This window comes from Xenopus laevis, chromosome 4S, assembly GCF_017654675.1.
Source record: "Xenopus laevis strain J_2021 chromosome 4S, Xenopus_laevis_v10.1, whole genome shotgun sequence".
NCBI lineage: Eukaryota > Metazoa > Chordata > Amphibia > Anura > Pipidae > Xenopus > Xenopus laevis.
In genome coordinates this window covers 85,991,078-86,017,786 of record NC_054378.1, presented here as the reverse complement: position 1 = coordinate 86,017,786, position 26,709 = coordinate 85,991,078, and the positions used below count along the sequence as shown (strand labels likewise).

General features: G+C 37.6%; 1 protein-coding gene across 2 annotated transcripts in view; it reads left to right on the top strand.

Moving 5' to 3' along the window:
* hs2st1.S (heparan sulfate 2-O-sulfotransferase 1 S homeolog) overlaps positions 1–26,709 on the top strand; it is a 61,298-nt gene that overhangs the window by 19,987 nt on the left and 14,602 nt on the right. For both annotated transcript variants that reach the window (XM_018259548.2, NM_001091115.1), the window contains 1 exon segment: positions 21,649–21,887. In XM_018259548.2, the coding sequence (XP_018115037.1) occupies positions 21,699–21,887 (189 nt within the window). In that variant the 5' untranslated portion in view covers positions 21,649–21,698.

Here is a 26,709-nt window from a genome sequence, read left to right as displayed (position 1 = left end):
CTGCTGTGTTTGTTACAGAAACACTACTATTGTTTATTCAGTATAAATAAGATGCTATGTAGCAATGGGGGCCGCCATTCAAAAGAGAAAGGGCTCGGGTTACACAGCAGATAGCAGATAAGCTCTGTAGAACATAATGGTGTTATCTGTTATCCAATATTTAACCTGTGCCATATAGCCTTTTTCAATTTCCGCCATTGCTACACAACAACTTGTTTAAATGAACTATAGTAGTGAACCAAACAATTTTACCAGTGCATCGCAACAGTACATGATATTTCCATTATTTTAAAACATTTTAGTTTTTTGGTGTTACTGTTCCTTTAAGTACCATTAAGTGCAAGTTACTGTTTTATTACAGCGAAAAGGAAATTATTTTTTAAAAATGAATTGCTTTAAATGGTTTCTAGAAGGCCTTGAAAATTTTGAAATTTTACACAATACACTATCATCATTGACTATCATAAACTATATATATCTATCTTTGTAAGTTTTTTTTATTCATGGTTGTTTTTACGATGATAATTTCAGCTGTAAGGGGTAAAATATAAGATCTTTCTTCATTGATTAAATTGTTGATTCCCACCCCCAGCTGTCCTGTTTTAAAGAGTCCCAATGTTTAGTTTAGTTATTTAGTACAGACTACATTTGTCTTTCAGGAAATGTTCCCTGTAGAACTGGAGTTAGCAGCTGACATTTTGCCAGTAATCTGCCTCTTTCCTGCTAATAATACCCAGTTGGCCTTAGCTACTGCATTACTTGGAAATCTAAAGGCAGTGGGATCACATTCATTTTTCCTGTATCCAATTTTTTTCTGGGCCATTGCCATAATGTTTGCATTCTTTTATATTTTTTCAAAATATTACTTTAATAAGAGTAATTTCATGAAATCATTCTAATGGAACAATTGCAATTGGTTATTTGCAATTCAGAATGCTACAAGAAAAGTTCTTTTGCATGTTAAATGTTCACATTTAGCCTACAGGATCCTTTTTATAATTTTCCATCTTTTAGATAAAGATAAAGCTTGGCTTTGCCACTATTTGCTTCTATTATTTTTAATTGGCACAGGGGAATACCTATTGAGCCTATTCCGAAGAAAATCTTAGTCTTTTAGCTACTTTCTTAACTTGTCCTTAAAATGTATCTGAATTGTGGGATGAGCCTTTTTTTCAGCAGTTACATCTTTATACTTTTAGGGGTAAACATGTACCAACTGAACAATGTAGGTTTCTATAAAAAATATATTGCAAATGTCAACCTATGCTTCATGTAAACAAACCATTTTTATAATAAAATATTTTTTAGTAGTATGTGCTGACTAATCCTGAATATAAATTTGCCATTTAAAAACTAAGGGCCACTCCCTGGGATCCTACAATTCACGGTACACACAAACAAGCCATACATGTTGGATCATATAAGCCAATTAACAGACAGAATTCTGTCTTTTGTTTCCACACTTCTTCCTGTTACATAGTTAAATTGGGTTGAAAAAAGACAAAGTTACAGTTAGAGCTGCAGTATTTCTGGTCAGGTGTTCTTTGGGTAAGCACACAGGCCATCACAACTCTGGGGGTTCCACGTAAGCGATGTAAAAGGGCAATATTTGCCTATAGGTTGTGTTGATTTGTTTTTCTTTGATAGTTCTGCTTTTGTAAGTAATTGTTACGGTACTTGAAGTTCCTAAACCTGACTGTTTTGCCAACCAGACTGTTCCTTCTTTCTAATCCCTAAAAATGAATATGGCTAAAAATGCCTTATTTAATATACTGAACCTATTGCTCCAGCCTAAAGTTTCAGCATCTCAATAGCAGCAATGATCCAGGACTTCAAACTTTTCACAGGGGGTCACCATCTTGGAAAGTGTCTGCGACACTCACATGCTCGGTGAGTGTAATCTATGGACTGCTTATTAAAGTCCGATGGTTTCTGGGCTGTCATGTAGTAATTATCTGAATTAATTACTGATTTGCCTTATATTGCAACATTTGTATTCTATGTGTACTGTATAGTCGGTCGGTCCCTGAGCTCAGTAACTGACATCAGTCTGAGCTCAGTAACTGACATTAGTACAGACCATGTGCAGTGAATCAGCAGAAAAGAAGATGGAGGTACAGGCCTTCACTGCTAAGGGTCAGTCCACATGAGCAGATTCAGGGAGATTTGGTCACCTGGCGACTAATCGCCTCGTCTTCTGGGCGACAATCTCCCCGAACTGCCTTTGCGTGTCTTCCCATCCGCTATAATGAAAAGTGGTCTGCGCTAAAGCACATGTGGCGCTTCGTTTTCTGAAGTTGCCCGAAGTTTCCTAGTGAGTCAACAGTTTCTACTGCTGCACAAATATGGCAGCACACTCGTAGAGGAACATGAGGTTAAGAAAGTTAATGTAAAAGCATCAGGCAAATACTTTTATGGCACAATTATAAATAGCATTCAAAGACAATGTTATGATAGGTATAAAAAAAGGTTATATTCTGGTGTCAGTATCTCTTTAAATATATATATTTAGTTTATTTATTTAGGGGGTAAAGTTTTCATTTCGGCAACTCCCACTGTTTGGCTGTGTTTTTGGGATTATTGCCCTGTTGAAAGATGAATTTTGGCCCAGGCTTCAGTATATGAGTAGACTGAAACAGGTTCTCTTGCAAACAGGAAGCTTGCAGTGTATGGTCACCGACTGGAGAGCAGGCAGAAGAGCTCAACCTGAGCAAATGGTGCATCAAGGTTGGCCCAAACTCACCTGACCCATGGGTATAGGCCCGGCAAGCAGATCACTATCCGGCATTGTCCATATGTTTAGGACTTTAGGGACAAAATTACTGCCATCAGTTCTGATATTTTAAACGGGAATATCAAAAGTAGCCCCTCAAATACATAACAAGCATTAATGGATGTAAACTGCCATCTTCATAACAATGCCTTTTATTTATTGTCCAAATATTCTATGCTGGGAGCTAGGCAAAATGACTTGGGTATGTTTGCTAAGATACTTTTAAAAGTAGTTCTCAGAAACCATTTAATAGAAATGCATTGGCCTGTAAAACTGTAATGCTAAGAGGTCTGCACCATCTCCTATGAATATTGAGCCTAGGATGGCTGTTCTTGAGGATGGCAAGTGATCCAGAAGATGTTTTAATGCATGTATCACTCAAATGGATCCATTCATTTTTTTAACAACATTATGACATGCAGAGTACATAGAAATGGATGAAAATGGGTGAGTTTGGCTATTTCACTGGAACAGACCTTACAGCAATTCTTTTGATTAGCTTCCAGCAGAAGCACTGTAAAAAGCAGAATAAAACAGCTGCATTTATACTTACACAGGAAAAATCCCTTTGGCCTCTGTCATAGCAATTAGAATCTTGCTTTTCAAGGCAGAAATTGAATTTGAGTCTTTACATAAAAAGGCTACACTTGTTAAGTACAGAATTATCTCTGATAACCCCAAGTCAGACTTGTTTAGAGCTTGAGTGCTTTCTGTGATGACACTACAGTGTGCATTTTGGTGAGGTGTTTGAGCATTCTGTCTAATCACAGCTTTACAATGTGCCAGTAGTGTTCATTAGTATCATGATGGACATGAAAGTCCTACTTTTGTAGAACAAATATTCATCCAGCTGTTACCAGAAAGCATAATTGTGTAATAAAAGTATATCGTAGTCTTTATTCCTCTTTAAGATTCCCTTTATTTTATAAGCAAATTTGTATTTTATGTTTTACATCACATTATAGCCAGAAATGTTTTCTATGTAATCATATTTTTCATCTGGTAAACCTTAGTTGAAATATGCATGATATGTCAAAGGGTACCCTAAAGAAAGGTCATTTTGTATAAAACAAAGGCCAAAGAAGTAGGTGCAACACAAAAATGCAAAAGCAGCAATTGCAGATACGATATACAGTAAAAGTTTTAAATAGTTATTATTTAACAACAATTTTTTGAGCCTCCTGTTTTGTGAAAAATCCACAGTTCTTTCTTGCTTCATGGAAGGGAGTGTACATATATGGTCATTGTAGCAGATAGATGTCATATAATATGAAGCAGGTTCTGTCACCCTTTATCTGAAAGGCTCTTTTATATTTACTGCTCTGTTACCTCCAGATCATTTTGCACTGATTACTCTAGTGTAACAAACGGTATTATAAAATAATGCAATGAATGCAGTAATAGCATTTCCTCAAAACCAAATATGAAATGTTTTACTTTGGCTCAAAGAATAATGGAGACATGCAAATTAAAATGGCCACTGGTTTATTAGACATGTGAAGGGCTTCCTCACCTTAACCTCTCTGTTTGACATTTAAAATAAGGTGTCCCTTTAACTGAAAAACTTGGAAACACATTCCCTGATTTGCAAATGCCCTGATATTTTTGTATGTGTGTTTTTGTAGGAGATGCAGGTCTTTATCAATTTCTCTTCATGGTCATACTCATTCAGCATGGGCCCTCGCTGTATTAGTAGAGAAAGGGTAGCGTACTCGAAAGTGTCCAAACTCTGAGTACAAGGCCTCCAAGTGTAATCCTTTGTGTTGTAACTCTGCCCCTAAGTCTGTACACTTGAGTCTCTACTCTGCCAGGTTGTACTCAGGACTTCCTAATCCTTCTACTTTAATTGTTGGAGCATCAGGCTTTTCACTAGCTAACCTTATCATAACTCTGCTACAGCAAGATAAAATAAGGTCTAGTTGCTCCTACTGAGGCCTACCTCCACCTCAGACTCCGTTCCAGACTCCTACTTCAAAAGTCGGATCCAAAGAGGCCAAGCACATGGTGACTCGCCCTTTTAGGAGAACTAAAGGTATAATATCTGGGGGTACCAAAATGTTAGGCATGTCATTTATAATTGCTTACCTTAACCATTTGAGCATAGCCCATAGTTCCAAACCTTGATAAACCCTAGAGGAATCCAAGGACATATATTTGGTTAGTGGTGTGAAGCCTGCAATGCTTGGACAATTGTAGTAGACAGACAACAAATTGTCTTACATGGGTAATTGCAGCATTATATTATAATAAATATATATATATATATATATATATATATATTATACAAATTTAATAATTGTCCATTTTGTTCTGTCAAAATATAGATTGACAGGGAGTATGATATGCTTTCTTGTCCTTGTAATTACAGTGTGACAGAAGCCCAAACTTCTAAATAGAATGTGATGTTGCTCTTTAAGTTGTCAAACCTCTATTAGATATACACATGAAGAAACCGATAAATCATACCAGCCTCTTTCCCCTGGGAGTGATGCATAATAATAGGAATATTTTAGCACTTACTGCTTTCAGGGAAAAACACGTGCAGGCTGCAATAGATGCATCAAGTATTTGATTTACTCTCATTTCCTGAAAGTATCAAGTTATGAATAATAAAGTGGTAATGTAGATTAAACGTGTATATTTTCATTACAACAACCAATCAGATATTTGCCATGAAAGAAGCCATTAAATGCTACCTGCTGATTGGTTGCATTTCGAGAACTGCAGCAAGCTTTGTGCATTTATTAATCCCTTTATCTTCTTGCAGGATGGAAAACACAAAATAGCTTGTTTATACATATCTAGTACATTTATTTTGCCCTTTAAACCTCTGTATACATGAGGTTCAATTTAGTCATGTGCAGGCCAGCGGGTCGGGCTGGTTTGGACCAACCTCGCTGCTCCTCTTGTGGGTCGCGGGCTGTTTTGGTTTGAGTTCTTCTGCCTGCTCTCCCTGCTCATTACTTCTGGCTTCCTGTTTTATAGACTTGCGCCTGGCACACCCCTTTTGTGACATCATTGGGGAAGTCTGGGTTGGGTGTGGGTCTAGAAAAACTTGACTTACACATAACTAGTTCAATTATTTAGCAGTCTGGTCAAATAGAGAGATTATTGCAATAGTACATAGCATTTGTTCCTTAACATCTGAATCACACAGGATAATTCCGTGCAAATATAAAATTTCAATGGTTTTACTGGCATTGGTTCAGATTGACTCCAAAGCAAAGGTATGTTCAGGCATTTGACTGCGCTGGTGGCAATTTATAGGCAAGGGCAATCCTGGGGTTGCAGACCAGATGCCATCTCTCCGCTCCGCGCTTAAAACGTCCACGTTGGAGTGGGTCAAAGGGGGCAGCATCACTAGTGCAATGAGTGCAATAGTGCTCTTTGCACTAGCAGAGCCGATTCTCCAGGTTAAAGCCAGAAATTCAGCTCCTAAAGTTAAACGAAGTTAAACGGTGCCCCCCCCCCCCATATTGTAACTGGCTGCTGCCTGAGGCAAGTTTCATACCTTGCCTCATGGCAGGAGTGGCCCTGTTTATAGCCCTGTTATATTTGGAGTATGTGTCAAAAGTTAAAGAATAAAAAAGTAAACGTCCAGCTTGCTACACCATTTCTCTTTTGACCAATGAGTAGGTTTTCTACTATAGTTATCCCTCTAGAATTCTTTGTCCGTAGTGCAAGAAAGATTTTTTTTTTTTTCTGATGCTTCAGGCCACCCTTCATGGACACGTTGGTACTTTTGCTTTTACAGTAGATATAATTGTACAAAATCTGTAAAGACAATGTTATTTTATTAACAACATTTGAAAGAATATTACACATTTTAAGCACAGAAATTAATCGGTAATGAGTTACAAAGTTAGTATGTTTTGTTATTTCACATACTGTTGGCTGAATCTTTCCTTTGTCAGCTGGCAGAGTTCTTATTTGTAAATGTGAAATGGTCACAACATTTTTTCTCTTGTACCAGTTCATATAAAAATGCAATAGAAATGCCAAAGCCATCAAATCGCCCCTACTCATTCGTCTAACATAGCCGCAGCCCTATTTGTCATCCAGTTAAGTGTGTCATCTCTATTTGCAGTTTTTTTCCTCCATCAGTAAAAGCAATCTTCATTTTAAGAATAATGTCATTTTATTTTAAGCCCACTTTATTACCTCTGCTGTAAAACCGAAAAAATGGTCACGCAAGCAAATCTTCAGCTCGGCAAGATAATATTTTTTTCTCATTTAGAGCTCTGAGCCCTTACAGGCTTTATCTTGTAAAATGTCTTAATCCAGTTTTTTTTTCTTTTTCCAATTCCACTTGGTAAAGTCATGAATGTATGAAAGAGAGTTTATCAAGTGTTCATTATTTTCTTCAAATTGATAATGGCTTGTCAAGGTGTTCAGCAAGATTCAGTGTTATGTAAAACAATTATGTCTCTGTTGACAAGCGTGTCTTCATGTTGAATTACAGTTATCTAAAAGTGGTTTTAGGTAAGAACTGTTATGTTTTTCTTTAAATGCCTAATTGGTTTTGTAATAGTTGCAAATAATGCATTAAGGACCTAGTTTGTTTAGAAATCAATCATTTGCATTGTGCCTGATTTTGCAAAACCAAAGGCAATCCTTATTCGAACCCTAATTGGGTTTATTTAATGTTTACATGACTTTCTAGCAGACTTAGGGTACGAGGATCCAAATTACAGAAAGCCCCCAGGTCCCAAACATTCTGGATAACACGTCCAACACCTAATGATTGTGTTTAGAGGACATAGTAGTGTTCTCTTTCATAGTGTAGCTCATTAAAATTAATGTAACAAATCTGATTCATTTATATATGTTCTTTGTACAGTTACTTCTAGTTGCCTTGTTGGAGAAGCATGCCCCTAGTATTTATTGGCTTCATCAATGGGACAGGAGGATATAATGCTAAATTTTACAGAGATGGCAGAGTATTATCGCTATTAATTGACATAAATGTACAGTATATCATTTTTACATTTTGCATCTAGGCTTGTTGAGCTGGAATTAGGAAACGGTGGGTGGGTAGTGGTGGGGGTTTTAAAAATTGTTTAAACAAAAGAACTGTGAACTGAAAAAGTGAACTGCCTTTGCCTGTGCAGCCAAAGTAGAACAGCCATCCACATTGTCAGAAAAAAATGTTTGACTACTTCTCAATAAACACAGCCATGAGTTATTTGCTATTGATTAAGTGCTAAACAACAAATTAAATGTTGCGTTTTGAAAACTGTTCATGGTTTAATACCGACATTTATCTTTAGATAGATGCTTCACCATTTTATTAGATAATAAGTTGTCTTAGATCAGCAAATACTTAAATCATTTATATCAATACAAAGGAGGGGGTGGGAGGAAAAGGTCATTCTTGGCAGTAGGGCCCAGACTTAAGCAGATTCTCCTACTATACCTAATGAAATCATCACTCAGTAATATTCAATAATAGACTGATTTACTCAAAATGCCACTTTGCCTCGTTTCCTTTTCCCTTTGGAGCTGTCCGAAACATTAAATTGATACTGACATAGTACAGATTTTTACAGGAGAACGTCAATATCCATTTTAAAGGCTTCCTTACACTTATCAAGAAACTAATTATATATCTACCTGCCCTGACCTACCTGTTTCTTGCTTGGGGCAGACAAGTACCCAACCCTCTGGGCAATGTTTACATGCTTAACCCTCAAGGACACTGCTGCAGCATTTGTAGATGAATAGGGGTGTTTGGCTGACACAGATAATTAATGGAGGGCTAAGGACAGACAAGGTGTTAGTCTGAACACATTAAAGGGGAACTAAAGTCTAAAATAGAATAATGTATAAATGCTGTATTTTGTTTACTAAACATAAACATTAACATTAAGAAGCGTAATAAAACAAATGATTTATGCTTTCAAAGTTGGCCGCAGGGGGGTGTCATCTTGTAACTGTCTTGCAAGACCAAGACTACGCACATGCTCAGTGTGGTCTGGGCTTCTGTTTGGAAGGGTTAAGCCTAGGGATCAAAACAGCACAAATCAAATAATTTCTGCCATAGAAGCCTATGCAGCAAGACTGCAGAAAGAATCTGCAGACTGCACTGGGTCTGTGGATACAAATCTACATGGTCACTGGCTGCTGTACAGGGAAACAAACAAAACTGCTTGAGTTTTGGGAATTAAGGTGGGGGCTCCAGCTTTTCCATGGTACATAACCCTGTGTTTGTTCAATTTCTGCTGCTAGCTGGAGGCATATAAATAAGCTTCTGCTGTTACTGATCTTGAGAGCTGCTAAAAAGCCTGAGGAGAAAAGATACAATAAATATGCAGTACAAGTTTTTTTTAACATTTTAATTCAATTAAGTAATTCAATCAAAAACCAAGTTATTAAAGGAGAAGGAAAGGCTAGGAGCTTATATTTACTTACCTGTAACCCTAGGCTGGTGCTCCTAACGGCAGAAAACTATAAAGATGCAATTTGGCAGTTTTTATATAGATATAAAAGGTTGAAGTTGATTGACATGTTTTTTTTTTTTTTTAAACCGAACATACTATGTAACCATGTAAATTGTGATATGATTTCATATGGTAAAGGCTACCACCATTAAAGTGGGCCGGTTCCCTTAAGAAATAATTCCAAATCCTTTTTTATGATGCTAGTAAAGCAAAATACATTTCAGTTACACTATAACAATTACTGAAATCTTGTGTTTTTAGTCTTTGAATTCAGTCACAGCAGACAGGCAGGTGCCATTTTGAAGACGCTGTTAAGAAGGCAAGCTTTGCATCATCCCAAAAGAATGAGAAACCTGATATTAGAGATGCACTGAATCCACTTTTTCAGAATCGGCCGAACCCCCGAATCCTTTGTAAAAGAGTTGGCCGAATCGGAACCCTAATTTGCATATGCAAATTAGTGAGGGGGAGGGAAAAAGAGAAGTGTGCGGCTAAAAATGTTTTACTTCCTTGTTCTGTGACAAAAAGTCACATGATTTTAAGGACTCGGATTTGGTTCGGCCAGGCACAAGGATTCGGCCAAATCCGAATCCTGCTGAAAATGCCTGAATCCTGGCTGAATACCGAACCGAATCCTGGATTCGGTGCATTCCTACCTGATACCCATGTCCATGCACTGGCTACACAATTAGTTGGAAAAGGGGGGAGGCGGGATGTGAGTGCAGTGACATCTAGGAAGTGCAGAATAGAAATTGAGAGTAATTGCTTGCCCCGCCTCTCTGCATAAGACATGGAGGATCGGCAGGTAATATATGATTGACAGCTGAGACTTTAAGACAAGTTTATAACGGGTATGGATGTTTTAATAAAAAAAAGTATTTGGGTTTCATGTTTAATTTGAAAAGGACTTTTATTATACAGTTTTTTTATGTCTAGGTGTCAGGTCCCCTTTAAATAAACCTCATGTAATCCACAATGAATTACCACTAAGAGCAATGACACTTGTTGTTTTGTCTCAACCACAAAATAGCATAAAATTCCCTGCCTTTACAGACGGTGAGAGTTGCTGTAGGTAAAACAAATTGCCGAATTATCTTCAGAAAAATGTTTTATGATATTTTTATACTAATCCGAAGTTTGAGTGCTATATCTTATCTGATATATCTTAGCATCCGCAATGGCAAAGAACTTTATGCAGTTTTGTTGACATGATAAAATGCTATGTGTGTCTTTGTCCTGAAACTCATTATAGTCTAGTTGTGCTGTATGTACTTTTTAGGGTTGCCCCCTTTTGGCCCAGTTGAATACAGGCAGGGGGCAGGGACGTACACAAGGGGGTGGGGCTGTGACATCAGGGGCAGAGCTATTGCGTCAATCATAGGGAATCCTGCCCGTTTTTACTAATTTGGAAAACTGGGCAGGCAGTTTTGACCAGGCCAGCCCTTCAAAAAACCGGGTCAGGTGGCAACTTTAATACTTTTAGATACAACCCTTTTGATAAAAGCTTTACAGCAGAAAGTCATACTGAATATTTAGTATTGGGATGACCAACCTACAATACTTTTATAATTCTTTAAAATTACTTTAAAATAAAAAAGACTTCTTTTATCAGAATGTGTCAGCTGGTATAGATTCTCTACATTAGCCCAAATGACCAGAAAGAGAAGAGGGAGAACTCCCGTGGGAAAGAAATCTATTCATTCACCTGCAGTAAGCAATAGCGATTTATTGGATTATGTGTGCCCTGCTAAGTGGTGCAGCTTGTGCAGGTTAAGATGCACTTGGCTTTGCATATGCATCACTACCAGAGTTTCTAATCGCTGATGACTTATAACTGACATGCTGCTTATTCCTTAACCTATTAGTGTTAAGTTCATTTCCTAGCGGGCCATGATTTAAAGTGAAGCAGTAACTGTTCAACATACTCTGGATGAATCGCTTCTTGGCTAGGAAATAACCCAATACAGAATCTGCAAGGGTTTATAAAACCTGAGATACAACATTGTCTACTATATTCATTTAAAAGTAAATCCAGGAGACATCTTATTGATTTGCTTTCCCTATTTTATAAAAATTGCAGATTTATTTTTACAGTGAACAATCCTATTATGTGGCTATTGCAAAATAATAATAATATTAATTATCTTTATAACCGAAGGCTTGGTTTATGTTTATGTCCTGGAAATAGCCCTGGCTACTGCAGAACATGACAACAAATATAATGTTAGTGTGGACTGATCCTTAGGGAAATGCCAGAAGAGGCCAACATAAATACGAATGATATTACCTGAAATGTGACAGCTGATGTTTTCTCTCTATTATGTAAGAATGCTACTTACTAGACATAGACCTGCAAATCTGCATATATTTTTTTTGCTGATTTCTATAGAATATGAATAATATGAAACCCACTGCAACATGCAATTAGTCCTACGTGGTTAACTTACTTGGATCAGTAGTAAAAATAGGACATGCAGTTGGAACAAGCAGAGAACTTGCTTTGGAGATAAAACGTCTTATCTGTTCTTCTGCTATGGATTGTGAAATGCAAAATCACGACTGTAATTAGATTGTACCTCACAAAGTGCCCCTTATATTAACATATATATTTTGCATTTGCCAAAATAGCAAGCTGTTAAATGTGTGCAGCTAGCTGCTGCTCTTTTTTTTATATATGTTATGTTTTTCACTAATAGTACTTAAAGGGGACCTCTTTCCCTAAGAAATAATTACAATTTATTTTTTTGTCATGTTAGTCAAGTGAAATAAACTTTACTTACACTATATAAATGTATTAAAATCTTATACCATTCAGTCTGGGAATTTCCAGTCATGGCAAACAGACAGGAGCCCAACTCTGTTGTTAAGGCAAGATTTGTATCATGCAAAATATGTTCTTTTTGTGCCAGAATGGAGGACTAGATGCTCATGTCCATGCACAAGCTACACATTTACATGGTGAGGAGGGTGGGGAAATGTGAGAAGTGCAGTAACACCTAGGAAGTGCACTATAGAAATGAATTGCCTGCCCCAGCATTGAGTAGAGCAATTTATGATTGACAGCTGTAATGTTTATAACAGGTATGGATGTTTTAATTAAAAAGAAAAAAAAAAAAAAGATTTTGAGTTTCATGTTTAATTTGCAAAGGACTTTTATTATACAGCTTTGTATGTCGCAGTGACCGGCCCCCTTTAAGGATTATTCTTGATATTGTCATTTTATTTTAATAATAGTGGCTGCTGGTGAAATGGATTGTAGCACATCTGTACATTGAATGGATCTGATATTTTAAGATTTACCAGGGCTGATGAATAATCTAATAACTTTCTAGATCTATATAAATATGTATTATATGTTTGTTATGGTTGCCACCTTTTCCCTGATCTGATTCCAGGCAGGGGGGCGGAGTGACGTGCCGGGGGCAGGTTGTGATCTTGGGGATGGGCTATGACATGGCAATTGGCCGATCGCTGATTCAGTCATTAGGAATCCTGACAGTTTTCCTAATTTGGAAAACCAGGCAGGCAGTTTTGACCCGGGCAGCTCTTCAAATAACCAGGCTGTCTGGATCAGACCGGACACGTGGCAACCCTAGTGTTCACATGCCTTTATAATCCATGTGCTGTAGCTGTACTATAATAAAGTAATCAATGTAAATGGCGTTAAAGCATCTCCTCTCGTGTTTCCATTTCCTATCACTGTAGCACACACCAATTGAATAGTCAAGCAGCAAACCTGGCATTCAGAGTTTTTCTAGGCTTAATCCTGGCAACGCTTTGCTAGAAGTGATGATTATTTAGCATATATCACATTTTGTGCTGAATCTAAAAGGTGAATGAATCAGTGGCAGCATTTCAGCAGTACTAGATAAACATTTTTCAGCCAGCTGCTGCATTAGATTCTGGTTAATGATCTCTTGCCCAGCTGGAATTCAATCCTGCCCGCTGCTCATTTTTCTCACACACCAGTAGCGCAGATCACCAGGTGTGTCTTTTGGCTGGTGAAGATTATTTACTGTGTGCAGAATGATGTTATAAATGCAACACTTTCTTTTCCTACCTAAAATCTTTGGAATTATTCTGTTGGAGATGGCATATCTAAAAAAGGTTATTCAACGTATTTGACATTCATTTGTATGTTACATGATAACCCCACATTTTCTGCACAGGCTTTCTTTACCATTTGCAATTTACTCTTACAATCATATCATGGACTTCCGATAATTTTGGTAATGTGACTGGCCTTGAGGGGTACAATGAAATATCTGTGAGCTTTTGCACTTCTACCTCCCCTGCTGCTACCCACCTCACATTTATTACTATCCCTGAGTAAATGTCAGTGATAACTATACAGAGAACCCCAACTGGAATTCTTTCAGTTTTGGGTGCATCTTAGCCATGCTGCTCCACTGGGCAGGATGATAAAATATATTGATCAGTATTTAACCATAAGGCAATTGGAAAGCAAGCTGTTTTGTTTGTAATTGTTTTGTATTCCTGGGACTTTGGGCAACTTTTAAGAAACTATACAGGCCACAGTTGGCCATTTTGTTGCACTTTGCATGCTGTGTTTGGCTGTCTGAAAATGGCCATAGGCCTATGCACTCTATTTTGGACGGCTGAGACCTGCAACATGGTATTTGGATCTAAGGGGCAGATTTATCAAAGGTCGAAGTGAAGGTTCGAAGTTAAAAACTTCGAATTTAGAAGTCATTTTTGGGTACTTTGACTATCGAATAGTCCAACTTCGATTCGAAGTTGAAAAAAAACTTTGAAATTCGAAGGTCGAATTTTTTTTAAGTACTTTCTTAGTGCTGTTTTAGCCTAGCCTACGGGGGACCTCCTAGAACCTGTAACGAGGCAATTGGGGGAGTTTGGGAGATCGAAGGTCGAAGTTAAAAAAAACTTCGAATCGAAGTAGCGCTACTTCAAATCGTATGATTCTAATTAGGCCCACTTCGACCCCAAAAAACTTCGACCATTCGGTTGGTCTTTTTGAATTCGAAGTTCGACATTTTTTTAACTTTGACCTTTGATAAATATTGCCCCTAGAGAAAGAAGGCGGCAAATAGACATTTTCTCACCCACCCCCTACTTGCCCTAACCTTGTGTGTCATTCAGAGGTGCAGCGAAAGGATTCCTGCAAGGGGGCTTCCACTTAAAGCGGAACTATTGTGAGAATGAAAATTTTATATAAGATTCATCATACTAAAATAGGATTTTTCTAAATATAATTAGTTACTAATTCTGGCCCATTTCTGAAATCATTGCGTTAATCTTCGCTCTCCCCATTTAAGCATCTGTCTCTCTTCATTCTCTCTTCATGCCGGAGTTGGGAGTCTGATTTTGAATGACAATTGGGTCCAATGCAGCCTCTTTTTGCCTAGAAGATGTATTTGAGCTCATTCTTTTGAAATCACCAGGAATACATCCTCTCTACATGCAGCATTTGTGCCAAAGTCAGTTATTTTGGTAGATTTTGAGTGAGCTCTAACACATCTACCAGAAAAGGGAGTCCTCCCTAAAAATGATATTGGATTTAACTGTCAATGAAATCAGACACCCAACTTCTGTAAGAAAACAGAAGAATAGAGACCGATGCTTTAAATGAAGATGTGAATATAAACTTGATTCAGAAACGGTACCGAATTTCTAATTGATTATATTTAGAAAGTTTCTTATATTAAATTTTCATTTTTGCGATGGTTCCCCTTTAAGGGAAAACAATACCCTTCACACAACGTAGGTCTCTATAAAAAGATATAAAACAGCTCATGTGTAAAACCCTGCTTCATGTACATAAACCATTTTCATAATAATATACTTGTTTATTAGTGCCATTGGGTAATCATAAATAGAAAATTGCCATTTTAAAAAATAAGGTCAGCCCCCTGGGATCGTATGATTCACTGTGCACACAAACATACCTAACAAACTAGACTTGTTAAGTCACATGAGCCAATTAACAGACAGAGTTCTGTCTTTTGCTTCCACACTTCTTCCTGTTACAGTTAGAGCTGCAGTATTTCTGGTCAGGTGATCTCTGAGGCAGATCTCTGTCGCTACACTGGGGTACGCTGGGGGTAAGGTTTTCCTTTAAGGACAGGGCTGAGCTGCATGTACTAGTGCTGCTCTCTGGTTTCTCTCTCTGAGTATCAGATTTTTCATTGACGCTCAGTGCAGTGTGCCGAAGGCAGAGAGGGTGCAAGTGCTTAGCAAATGAGCACTAAGGGGCGTGCTCTCCCACTTTTGCCCACGCTCCTAAATTACCCCAGTTATTTAGAAAATGCATAAATACAGCAAATTCCTATTAATACAATCTTCAATTTTCTTTCCTGTAATAATGAAATAGTACTTGTACTTCTTCACAGTAGCTTAGCTAGCATAAATTAATTTCATAGCAGACCAACCCTGAAATGTTTTTGAGGAGTATAAAATAATGGTGATCCAAATTATGTAGAGACAAAAAAGGTCTTGCTAGTGATTTTATTGATTTGCTTAATGGAACCAGAGTAAAATAGCAGTCTTTCTTTTTAGTTGTTTGTGAATGAAATATTTTTTGATCCACAAGACTATAATAGAAATTTTAACTTGGTCTGGTTAGTGGTGATTTGAATTTGAAATAAAAAGGAATAGGAAATCGCATGAACAGAAACATTCTAATAAATCCTAATAATGCAAAAGGACTAAATGTACCAGGTTTTTACTGAGCCCCTGTAGTTTTAACAAGGAGAGACAAAAGAGAAAGCAAAGCGGTAGGTATAGCGGAAGACCCTTTAGTTTGCACCATTGTACCAGACGCATACCTGCTATAGCTCCATACTTCTTGGCCATCTTCTCCATAAGGCAAGTTACTAATGTCATAGTTTAATAGTCTACCATGGGTGCCATCTTTGCACATGTGGCTTGGGTGAACAAAAAAGTATGCATAATTATATATCCTACCTCCCAACATTTTGGAATTAAAAAGAGGGACAAAAAATTTTTTTCCGCACGTAGCGCACCCCTTTTTGAGCACACCCCTTTCTGTGGCCACACCCCCTAATTACCTTGTTTGTTTTACAAAATTTGGCAGGTTATGAAAGTTTGAAAATATTTCTCCTTATCTAAACTGTGTTTTTGTGTCTCAAAATTGTTACAAAGTATCTTATTTGCACCTGTTAGTTGTTCTGGGCTCTCTGCTAAAAGCCAATTGAGTGAGAAACTTTGTTTATTTTTCTGGCTGTTCAGTGCAGAGAAAAGAGGGACTTTCCAGTACAAATGAGGGACTTCGGGTTGAGCTGTCAAAAGAGGGACTGTCCCTCCGAAAAAGGGACAGTTGGGAGGTATGATATATATATATATATATATATATATATATATATATATATATATATATATATATATATATATATATATATATATATATATATATATATATAAAAAAATAAGGATGCTTCTCAATTTGCAGACCCTTGAATGGTGTGGCTTGGCTGAGACTGTTTGGTGAGTTAGAGGGTGTGTCTCAGTGTAACTTTACTTTCCTAGGGCAGGTTGGAACGGTTAGGTTGTATGTTACATCCATGGATATTTGAAGTATCCCGATACATGTAGTAAACATTACAAAGAAATGTGAGGGTTTGATTATCCATTTAAATATATTGATGTATGAAACAGTGATAGGCAATTTGCAACCCTTGAGATGGCGATCTAGAACTACAGGTATGGTGCTCCGAATTATGCAAAGGCTGTCTCCCATATATATCCAAATAATACAATTTTTAAAAATGATTTTCTTTTTCCTCTGTGATAATAAATCAGTATCTTGTACATGATCCAAAATAAGATATAATGAATCCTTATTGGAACATGATTTTAGTCCAAATTATGGAAAGATCTGTTATCAGCAATGACCCGGTCCCAGGCACTCTCTCTTTAAAAGGTCCCATATCTGTATAACATTTGAGATTCTCTTAGAGTTGCAGGCTTTGTAAACGTGGCTCATTAACTGAACATACAAAAATGGAATGTAGAAATTAAAAATGCCACCAAACTAGTAGATCTTTGTCCAATCTGGCCATCTAAATGGATAGACAAACCAGACTAAGCCAGTTACTTACTCCTCCCCATCTAAATGGATATCCATCTAAATGGATAGACAAACCAGACTAAGCCAGTTACTTACTCCTCCCCAAACCAGTTATCATAACTGGTATGGTTTAGTGTGATAAGGCATTTTGCTTCCTATGAAATAATTTTTCTTTAATAATTCCTCTCTCACATGCAGTTCTTGGTCAGCTGATGTACCAGATTTACTTTCTGGCCAATCAACTATGATGCAATTTCACCGGAATGTATCTGTTTATACAGTAATTTAATTGTTTAAAAAAAAAATGCCAGCTTTGCATATTTCTAATACTCCTGTTCCTGCTGTGGAGCTTGTGTGCCTCATTTCTTCACAGGCCTGTTTCTTAGTGACTTTTATGCTCCATGTATCTTCAGTTTGTGCGAAACCTCTTCCTTTTCTACCTTTGTATGAATTATATTTTAACATTTTTTCCTGTTACATTACGCCAATCAAAATATATGAAAAACTGTTTTTTTAAAGGACATCAAGCTACACATAAAAGCAATCTGCAATCCTGTGGGATACAAATTACTGGGTAAAATGTCACCATGTTCTTGCTCTCTTTGTTAAAAAAGTTGATGTTTAATGTCCTATTTCCATATCCCCTGAATCATAATTTCCCCTTCAAGGTTTGACATTTTCTCCATTGTGGCATTCTACGTCCTATGAAATAATTGTTGTTACAGAATTTATTTGACACTGTTTTTAAACTTGAACTTTGAGAGAAAACTCTTTAATGGGTACAAAATCAGGAAAACCACAGTGAGATGCTATATTGCTGACAAACTTACCCAATCTTATGTCACCATCTTTCTCTGGAGTAGTAATACGCCTGACTATAACAATTGAATTATTTTTCCTGTAGAGTCACTAACAATAACAAACATCTTTTCACTATCATTAAAGGAGAATATGTGCTGTTAGTTTGCTTGATGTGACCGCTTTCATGTTATTCATGTGCATTGCGAAAGATTTGTACAGTGTTTCTTTCTGTGACTATTCTGTAGTATCAACCTAACTTCTGTTGAATCTTTTTATACCTTGGTAAATAAATGAAAACATGGCAGTGTTCAGACTGCATGACCAAAACATGATTTGGTCTAGCTGGGCAAACAATAAAATTGCTAGCTGCCAAAGAGTAAGTAGTGTTCAGACTAGTATGTTAGACATCCTTTCACTCCAGTTTTGGCTAACTAACTATATTAAAAACATTTTTATTTTGCACAGCCTATCTATTTACCCAATTCTTATTTTTACATGGAACTGTCCCTTTAAAGGAAAAGTAACACCAAAAAATGAAATCAGTGTATTTGCTTCAGAAAAAATACTATAGTTTATATAACCAAGCTGCTGTTTAGCCATGGGGGCAGCCATTCAAGCACAGGATACACAATAGATAGATAAGTTCTGATGAATCTCACTGCATACTACAGAGCTTATCGGTTGTCTGTTCTGTACCCTGTACCGTTGCTCCTTTTTTCCAACTTAAATAGCTACCCCCATGGCTACACAGCAGCTTGTTTATATAAATTACTGTAGTCTTTCTAAAGCAAATGCACCAGTTTTTCCAGTGCAGGGCAAAAGTACATTACAATGTCATTCCTTTATAACAATTTAATTTTTTGGTGTTACGGTTCCTTTAAGGTGGCCATACAAAGGGTGACCTGAACAGTACTCTGATCCACTGGCCCTGTGTGTTACTTTCAGACCAACTGCTGCAAAGCTGAGGCTGGTTTATAAAAGTTTTTCATCAGGCTTGATAATCCTTGATCCACAAGGATTGCTGGATTATAGGTCTCTTGACTGGTAATACATGCCCTGATGGTAAAGCAGCATAGTCTAAATCGGCCAAACTTCCCATCCAAATCTGGACACATATGGTCAGCCATAGAGGCATGTGTGGTTATTCACTTATACCAGCCTTCCTGTCTTTGACATCTTTCCTCTTTATTAATAGCGATGTTGGTACCAGATATTGAGCCAGATTCAGTTGCACAAGAAAACATTATTTTTTGATTGCAAAAAAATATGTATATGCAAAATACTATTTAAGGAGACAAAACTGTTCTAATTCAGTTCCGGTTTTCTCCCCATAGACATAATAGAGTTTTCATGATATAGACAAGGGCTGTCAAACTGGCGGCCCGCGACCCCCCCTTCTGTGGCCCCCCACATGCTGTGTCTGTTTACCATATGTAAAATTTAAAAGGTATCACTACAGAGATTAACTGCCCCCTGCATTGTTTAAACCTCAAATTCAGACTCTAATCCCCTGTATTGTTTACACTTGTGATCCCCCTGTATTGTTCACATTTGTGACACCTCTATTGTTTATATCCTAAAGGCCTGTACTGTTCACACCTGAGACCCAAAATGGACTGTGTTTGATGCACTGTTAGTGGATTTTCATGTATGTCATTTAATCTTCAATAAATGGAAATATTTTAATCTCCGACCTGGTCTAGTGCTCCGTGGATCAAAGACTTTTTCACACCTGAGACCCAGACTGAAACTGCCCACATTGTTCACCTGTTCACACTTTATTCAAAATGCTAATGGGGCACCAGCATTGTGTCACTGTATGTAGTACATATTAGAATGATAGCTTTCCCTGTTTCCCAATCTGTTCTGCCTTCCCACCCTGTGTGTGCCATTCTCTGCTTACCCAGTGCTGCTTGTGTGTGCCAGTCTCTGCTTGCCCAGTGCTGCTTGTGTGTGCCATTCTCTGCTTACTCAGTGCTGCTTGTGTGTACCATTCTCTGCTTGCCCAATGCTGCTTGGGTGTGCCATTCTCTGCCCAATGCTGCTTGGGTGTTACATTCTCTGCTTGCCCAGTGCTGCTTGGGTGTGCCATTCTCTGCTTGCCCAGTGCTGCTTGGGTGTGCCATTCTCTGCTTGCCCTATGCTACCTGTGGGATGTAAGCCTGTTAGGGGTTTGTTCTTGGGGTTATTAGACAGTATCCCTTTAAGAATCATCTATAACATCTTCAAACTTGACCTGAGACAACCGAGTGATAGCTTGTGTGTCTGACACCATAGGCAGAATTATGCACATTCCATGTCCTCGTTTTCTGTAAACAGTTACACTTCATTGTTCTTATCAGATTTTAAAAAATAAAAGATAATTCATGCTTTGAACACTGTCCCCTAAAGATGTCTTACAGCCCACATTACAGTTCTTGGCTCAGAAATCAAGGAGTTTGTTTTTACGATTTGTTTTGTTTTAATGACCAGAAAAAAATACTTGTAGCTCAGCTGGGTGCAATTTAGAAAACTTCAACTGACTTTTTAGTAACAAAAAAAATGAATGCATTACAGCAAAATGTAGGTAGCTGCCTGAAATAACTGCCAGGGCTTGTGCCAAGTGTTGCCAAATAAAGCTAATTATCCACTTCTCCCGCGCTGACTTATGCTTTGTCTCAATATTGTGTTGCTTTATGCAAAGCAGAAATTTAATTGAGCGCTATACTGTCAAAAGCTTATTAACTATATACAGTCTTTAGAGTAAAAATAAATTCTCTTAACACTGAATTTAAAAACGCTCTTTTGTAATGTAATGTTGTAACTTAATTATGCCAAGAAATGTTTTCCCAAGCTCCCTATTTAATTCAATTATAATCTGTTTAGGATTATAACTTTAATGATTTAAAATGGATTATAGTTTGTCTGCATTTACTTAAAATAAATAAAAGAAAATATTTGAAAAATGTACATGTCTAATAAAGTTTTGCAAACCATGTACAAAGATGTAATTGCAATACTGAATGTATTTTATCATGTTGAACGCTTACATACAGTCTAGTGATGGGCGAATTGCTCCCATTTTGCTTCTCCAGAAAATGCCAAAAAATTTGACAAAAGCATTGAAGTCAATGGGCGCTTTTTTTCCACGTCAATTTTTGTGCAACATTTTTTTTTACTATCCATTAAAGTATATGGGCATTTTTTCACTTGTCCCTAGTGCTGTCGGTTAAGATGGCCATAATAAAAGCTGCATCTAAGTCTCCCCAATTAATTTCAGCACATTATTGGGTTGTAAAAGGGGCCCTCTGTAGAACCTACCCAACTAGTATAGGCTAAAACAAGGACCCCATTGGTGCGGTTCTTGTTCGGCAGGTGTCCTAGGGGCAACAATATGATCCAAAAGTCTACCCAGGCCAGCAATCGGACCAGCCTGATGTGACCCATCAAATGAATGGCCAAACAAGGCCATGATGTTGCCTCATAAAGTTAATAGCCATCTTAAAAAAATTACAAAATACAGTTGTAAAATTTCTCATTTAAACCATTATCACACTAGATTTGTAATTTCTCTGGTTTCATTTCAGAAAGGGCGATCGCACGTCATGAAGTACGAGAAATAGAGCAGCGGCATTCAATGGATGGCACCCGACAAGAAATTGTGCTTGATGATGATGAAGATTTTTTAATAATTTACAACAGAGTTCCAAAGACTGCCAGCACTTCCTTTACAAATATTGCCTATGATCTGTGTGCAAAAAATAAATACCATGTGCTTCACATAAACACTACGAAAAATAATCCAGTCATGTCTCTTCAAGATCAGGTAAGATGAATATGTAATATTGTTGGGGATGTCACACAAAGTGGATTCTCCTTTCTGCCGGTGAAAAACGTCTGTATGGGTATGGGATCCATTTTCCGGAAACCCGTTAACCAGAAAGTTTCGAATTACAGAAAGGCCACCTCCCATAGACTCCATTATAATCAAATAATCCAAATTTTTAAAAATAATTTGTTTTCTCTGTAATAATAAAACAGTAGCTTGTACTTGATCCCAACAAAGATATAATTAATCTGTATTGGAAGCAAAACCAGCCTTGGTTAACCATGGGGGGTGGTGTGGGCAGTTCACCGTTGGTAACTATTTTAAATTGGTCAAATTCTTAATTTTTATGTATAAATGAATGTGTTTTCTGTGTTTCCTTTGCACACATTTTGCACACATTCAACTGCTACATTATTCACCTCCCTGTTGTGTTCTTGCAGTATGTAATAATCCAGCAACCCAAAGAACACTAACCACAAGGATGACACAATATAGCAAATCCAGTGTTCTGATTTAACTGATGTCTTTGCATAATCTTTTCCCCATCTCCTGAAGTAATACGAATAAACCATTTATCTACAGTTCACTCCCCACAGATCTCAGGCACATATTTCTTACATCAGCAATTTATAAAATACCAGTTTCAGTCCAAATATAGCTAATGTACATATTGATCTTGTGGGAAATTGCTTTTTAAAGTTCATAAATATGTATTTAAAATGTTCATGCCTTTGTAGAACTTAAGCTATTGTCAGTGGATTTGCTGATTTATCAGTGTTCAAGTGTGTTTGTGTATCTAAGAAAAACACTATTTAACTGTTCAGAGGGACACCCCATTGCCCTTAAAGGAGACCTATAGCATAAGTAAAAAAAAAACCTTATATTGTAGGTAATGAATAATATATGGTGCTGGTTTTACTTTGAGCTAAAAAGTTAATATTATCTTCAAAATGTTTTAAATGAGGGGTTGGTATTTCCTAACAGACCCTCCCAGAAGCATAATAGGAAGGGAAAAGCCAATCACAGCCCTGCATTTACACAAGCAAAAACAGACTTCAGTTCCCAAACCAGGTCAGTCTAGTTTCTGTTTGGTTCCTATGCTCAGTGCAGAGTGCCACCAGCTCCCTGCATAGCCTGGAAAAGGAGGCTGCAAGAGGCTGAATAGATGGGCAGGACTAGAAGGGGTTTTGCAGTAATTTTTAATAAATCTACCCAAACACCACTTTTTAAACCACTTTCCTCCTAGATTTAAACAAATATAATGCACTGGCTTATTCTTGTTTTTTACACAATATGTCTCCTTTTAACCAGGTCTTATGTACCACTTAAAGGAGAAGGAAAGCTACGGAGGCAGTTTATTGCCAATAGACTGTAACACTATAATTATTCTGCAGAATGCTTTACCATACCTGAGTAAAAAGCTCTACAAGTTATATCTGTTTGTTTAGGATAGCAGCTGCCATATTACCTTGTAGTGACATCACTTCCTGCCCGAGTCTCTCCCTGCTCACTCATAGCACTGGGCTCAGATTACAGCAGGGAGATGAGGAGGGAGGGGGAGAGAGGAGCAAACTAAACATGTTCAAGCCCTAGCCCTGGAGGTTTAAGCTGAAAACAGGACATCTGATACAGAAGCCCATGTGTAAACAACAGAAGGAAAGAAAAGCTGTATTTCTTTTGACAGAGGACTCAGAGCAGCATTGCTTTGAGGGTTTACTGGTGTATTTATATAGACCTTTCTGAAAAAAGCTTACTTACTTTTAGCCTTTCCTTCCTAAAAAAACAAACTATCTGCTGGACCTTGAAGAGAAAATATACCACATTTATGACATGAGATCATTCATTTGGGGTTATGTAGAAAATGTGTAGAAACACGATTTTCTAAAAAACATCAAACACACCTGATTCCTCAGATTGGCTTGTATAAATGCCAAAAACTGAAAGTGTATCAAAGTAATTATAATATACCATACTGTTTCTCTGCATTAGGAAAACTGTAGTGTTTGCTTCAGAAAGACTATTATAGTTGAGTAGCCATGGGGCAGCCAATCAAGCTGGAAAAAGGGACAAAAGGCACAGGTTACATAACAGATAGATAAAACTGTATTCCACATGTCTTATCTGCTATGTTCTATGTAACCAGTGCCTTTTTTTCCAGCTTGAATTACTGCCCCCATGGCTACACAGCAGCTTGTTTATATCAATTATAGAAGTCTTTCTGAAGCAAACACAAAGCTTTTACCAGTGCATGCTAACGGTATATTATATGTTATTTACTTTAAAATACTTACATTTTTTTGGTGTTACTGATCCTTTAACCTGTCCCCCTTAGACAGTATTACAACTACTCCATCACCTTCTTTCACTGTGAAGTGATAAATTCTGGGATTTCAAGTCTCTCTGCTTTCCAGAATATTTGTGCACCACCTATAGAAAGCAGTAGTACATTAATTCCTGCCAGAATCCATCATGTTACATATGGCTATAGACGTAAAAATTACGATCTTTCCTGGAATAGATCTTTCCAAGAAAGATTGTTCATTTCAATACACACGTGTAGAGCTGAATGGTCAGATGTAGAGGTAGACATAATAGAATTTCTACCTGTATCTGACGATTCAAAGCTAACAGTGGCCGATGTTCAAGTGCCTTTAAAGGATCCCAATCAAAATTTTCCGCCTTGGGCGACCGCCAAGCCGACCGATATACCAGCTTTCTGATGATTTTGGTCGGCATTTCTCCTGCCATACAAATCCCAAATATCGTATGAAAATTAGTTTTGTACAATAATATCGGTGCATGTATGCACATAGGAACAAGGTGGTGGAGTGGTTGTGTAAAGGTGGCCATAGATGTTACAATTACCTTTGCAAGAAAGATCGTTCATTTTAATACACACATGTAGAGCTGAATCGTCCGATATATAGGTAGAAACAGTAGAATTCTACCTCTACTTGATGATTCAGCACTAACAATGGCCAATGTTCAGGTGCCTTCAGATCCAAATTTTCTGGCCAGTCCAATCGACAAGCCAGCCGATATCCAAGCAGGGCCGAATTTACATAGTGGGCGCCCCTAGGCCCACTACCGTTCGTTGCCCCTTTCCCCTCTAGGAGGACAGGAGCAATGGGGATTGGTGCAAAGGAAATTTTAAAAATGATTGTATCTCCAGCGCATTCCCAGTGTTTTTGAACCAATGTGGTGTGGTTGGACAGCATGCCACCCCCTAAATTCCTGCCGCCCTAGGCCCGGGCCTAGGTGGCCTTTCCACAAATCCGGGCCTGTATCCAAGTCTTTTGTTGATAATGCCCGGCTTGTCACACACTGAATATCGTATGAAAATAAGTTTTGTACAATATTATCTGTAGCCACCTGAGCCCGAGGGAGGTTGTGAAATGGTTCGTAAAATAGTCATGGTTTCCTCAATACAGTTGATACAGTGGTCCAGTGTGAAGCGCAACGGAAATGTAAAATGTTTGGACTGGAACAAGCCAGTACTTCTGTGTTGGCAATACCCTTTTTTGACATAGTGTTAGCAGAATGTGGATAATATGTAGGTGCCATTACAGACATGGTCCATCAGGATGATGCTGCAAGCATGGCTCATATTTTATTTTCCTTACAACAAACAAATGAAAAAGGGTATATATATCTGGACCTATAATCTGTTAGCAGAGTGTGGGGGTAAATTAAAGGTTCGAGGATAGTCAGGAGCAATGAGATGCTGCTGCAAGCATGGCTGATACTTTATTCTCTTTACAACAAGCAGAGGAAAGGATATCACATTTTGGAGACTTTCCAGGAACACAGAATACAAGTGAGAAGGTTTTTGTTGCTAACTGACAATATACACACACTAGTCTAACACCCAATTTCAACAAATTCTCTCACGTGTGTCCCACCATTGTTTTGACCTTTTTTCAGTTTTAGATATTGGTAGTGACTTTGTCCCAACATCTGCTATCATATTGTCAGTCTCACAATAAAAAAAGCTCAGTCACATTGTGTTCTAGTACGTGACATAAATAAGGATGTCTTACTTCAGAGTGCTTGGTCTTCTCACAGTTTGCAAGCTTTATACAATTACATGTTTGCCTTGTGGTAATTCAGTAGGTTCTAAAGTCTGGAGCTGACTGAGTGATGCCATTTCTTCACTGGCTGCTTTAATTCACATTTGCTTCTCACGGATTTTTGCAATTTTTCCATGGTACTGGCCATATGCATATTTCCTATTGCATTTGTAGATTGTTCACTTTCCTTCCTCTTATTTACTAAATCACGTATATTGACTTGCAGTGCTCAGTAGTTCTGGTCGGGGGTCTTCTTAAGAATGGGCAGGTGATGTTACAACATAAAGATTTATATATAGTGGGGTTTCATCAATAATCACAATCCCTATTTATTTTTTGTTGATGTTTAGAATATTTCCCATTTCTGGTAGTCCTGCTTATTGTACTGGACTTTTCTGTTTGGTAGAATATTGCAGGCAATTATCTTTCTTAGGTTCTCCTGCTGTGACTTTTACCTAATAATTTATGAGAAAACGTCATCTGGTGTAGATAATTTTATAGGAAACATACAAAATTAAATGTTCAGAAAACAGGAAAAGAGAAATATCCGGCACAACCTCTGCCTTGCCACTCTACTTGCCTCAAGTTACAGTTTCATAGTTTTCAAAGAGGTAACAAATGTCCAGTTGTCCTGTTGGGCCAAAATGTACTCCTCCCTCATGCTTCTGTTCAGCTGCAATTTCTGATATGCTTTCAATGCTAAGAATTGCAGTTGAGCAACAGGCTGCAAGTTGGCAATTGCTAAGTTT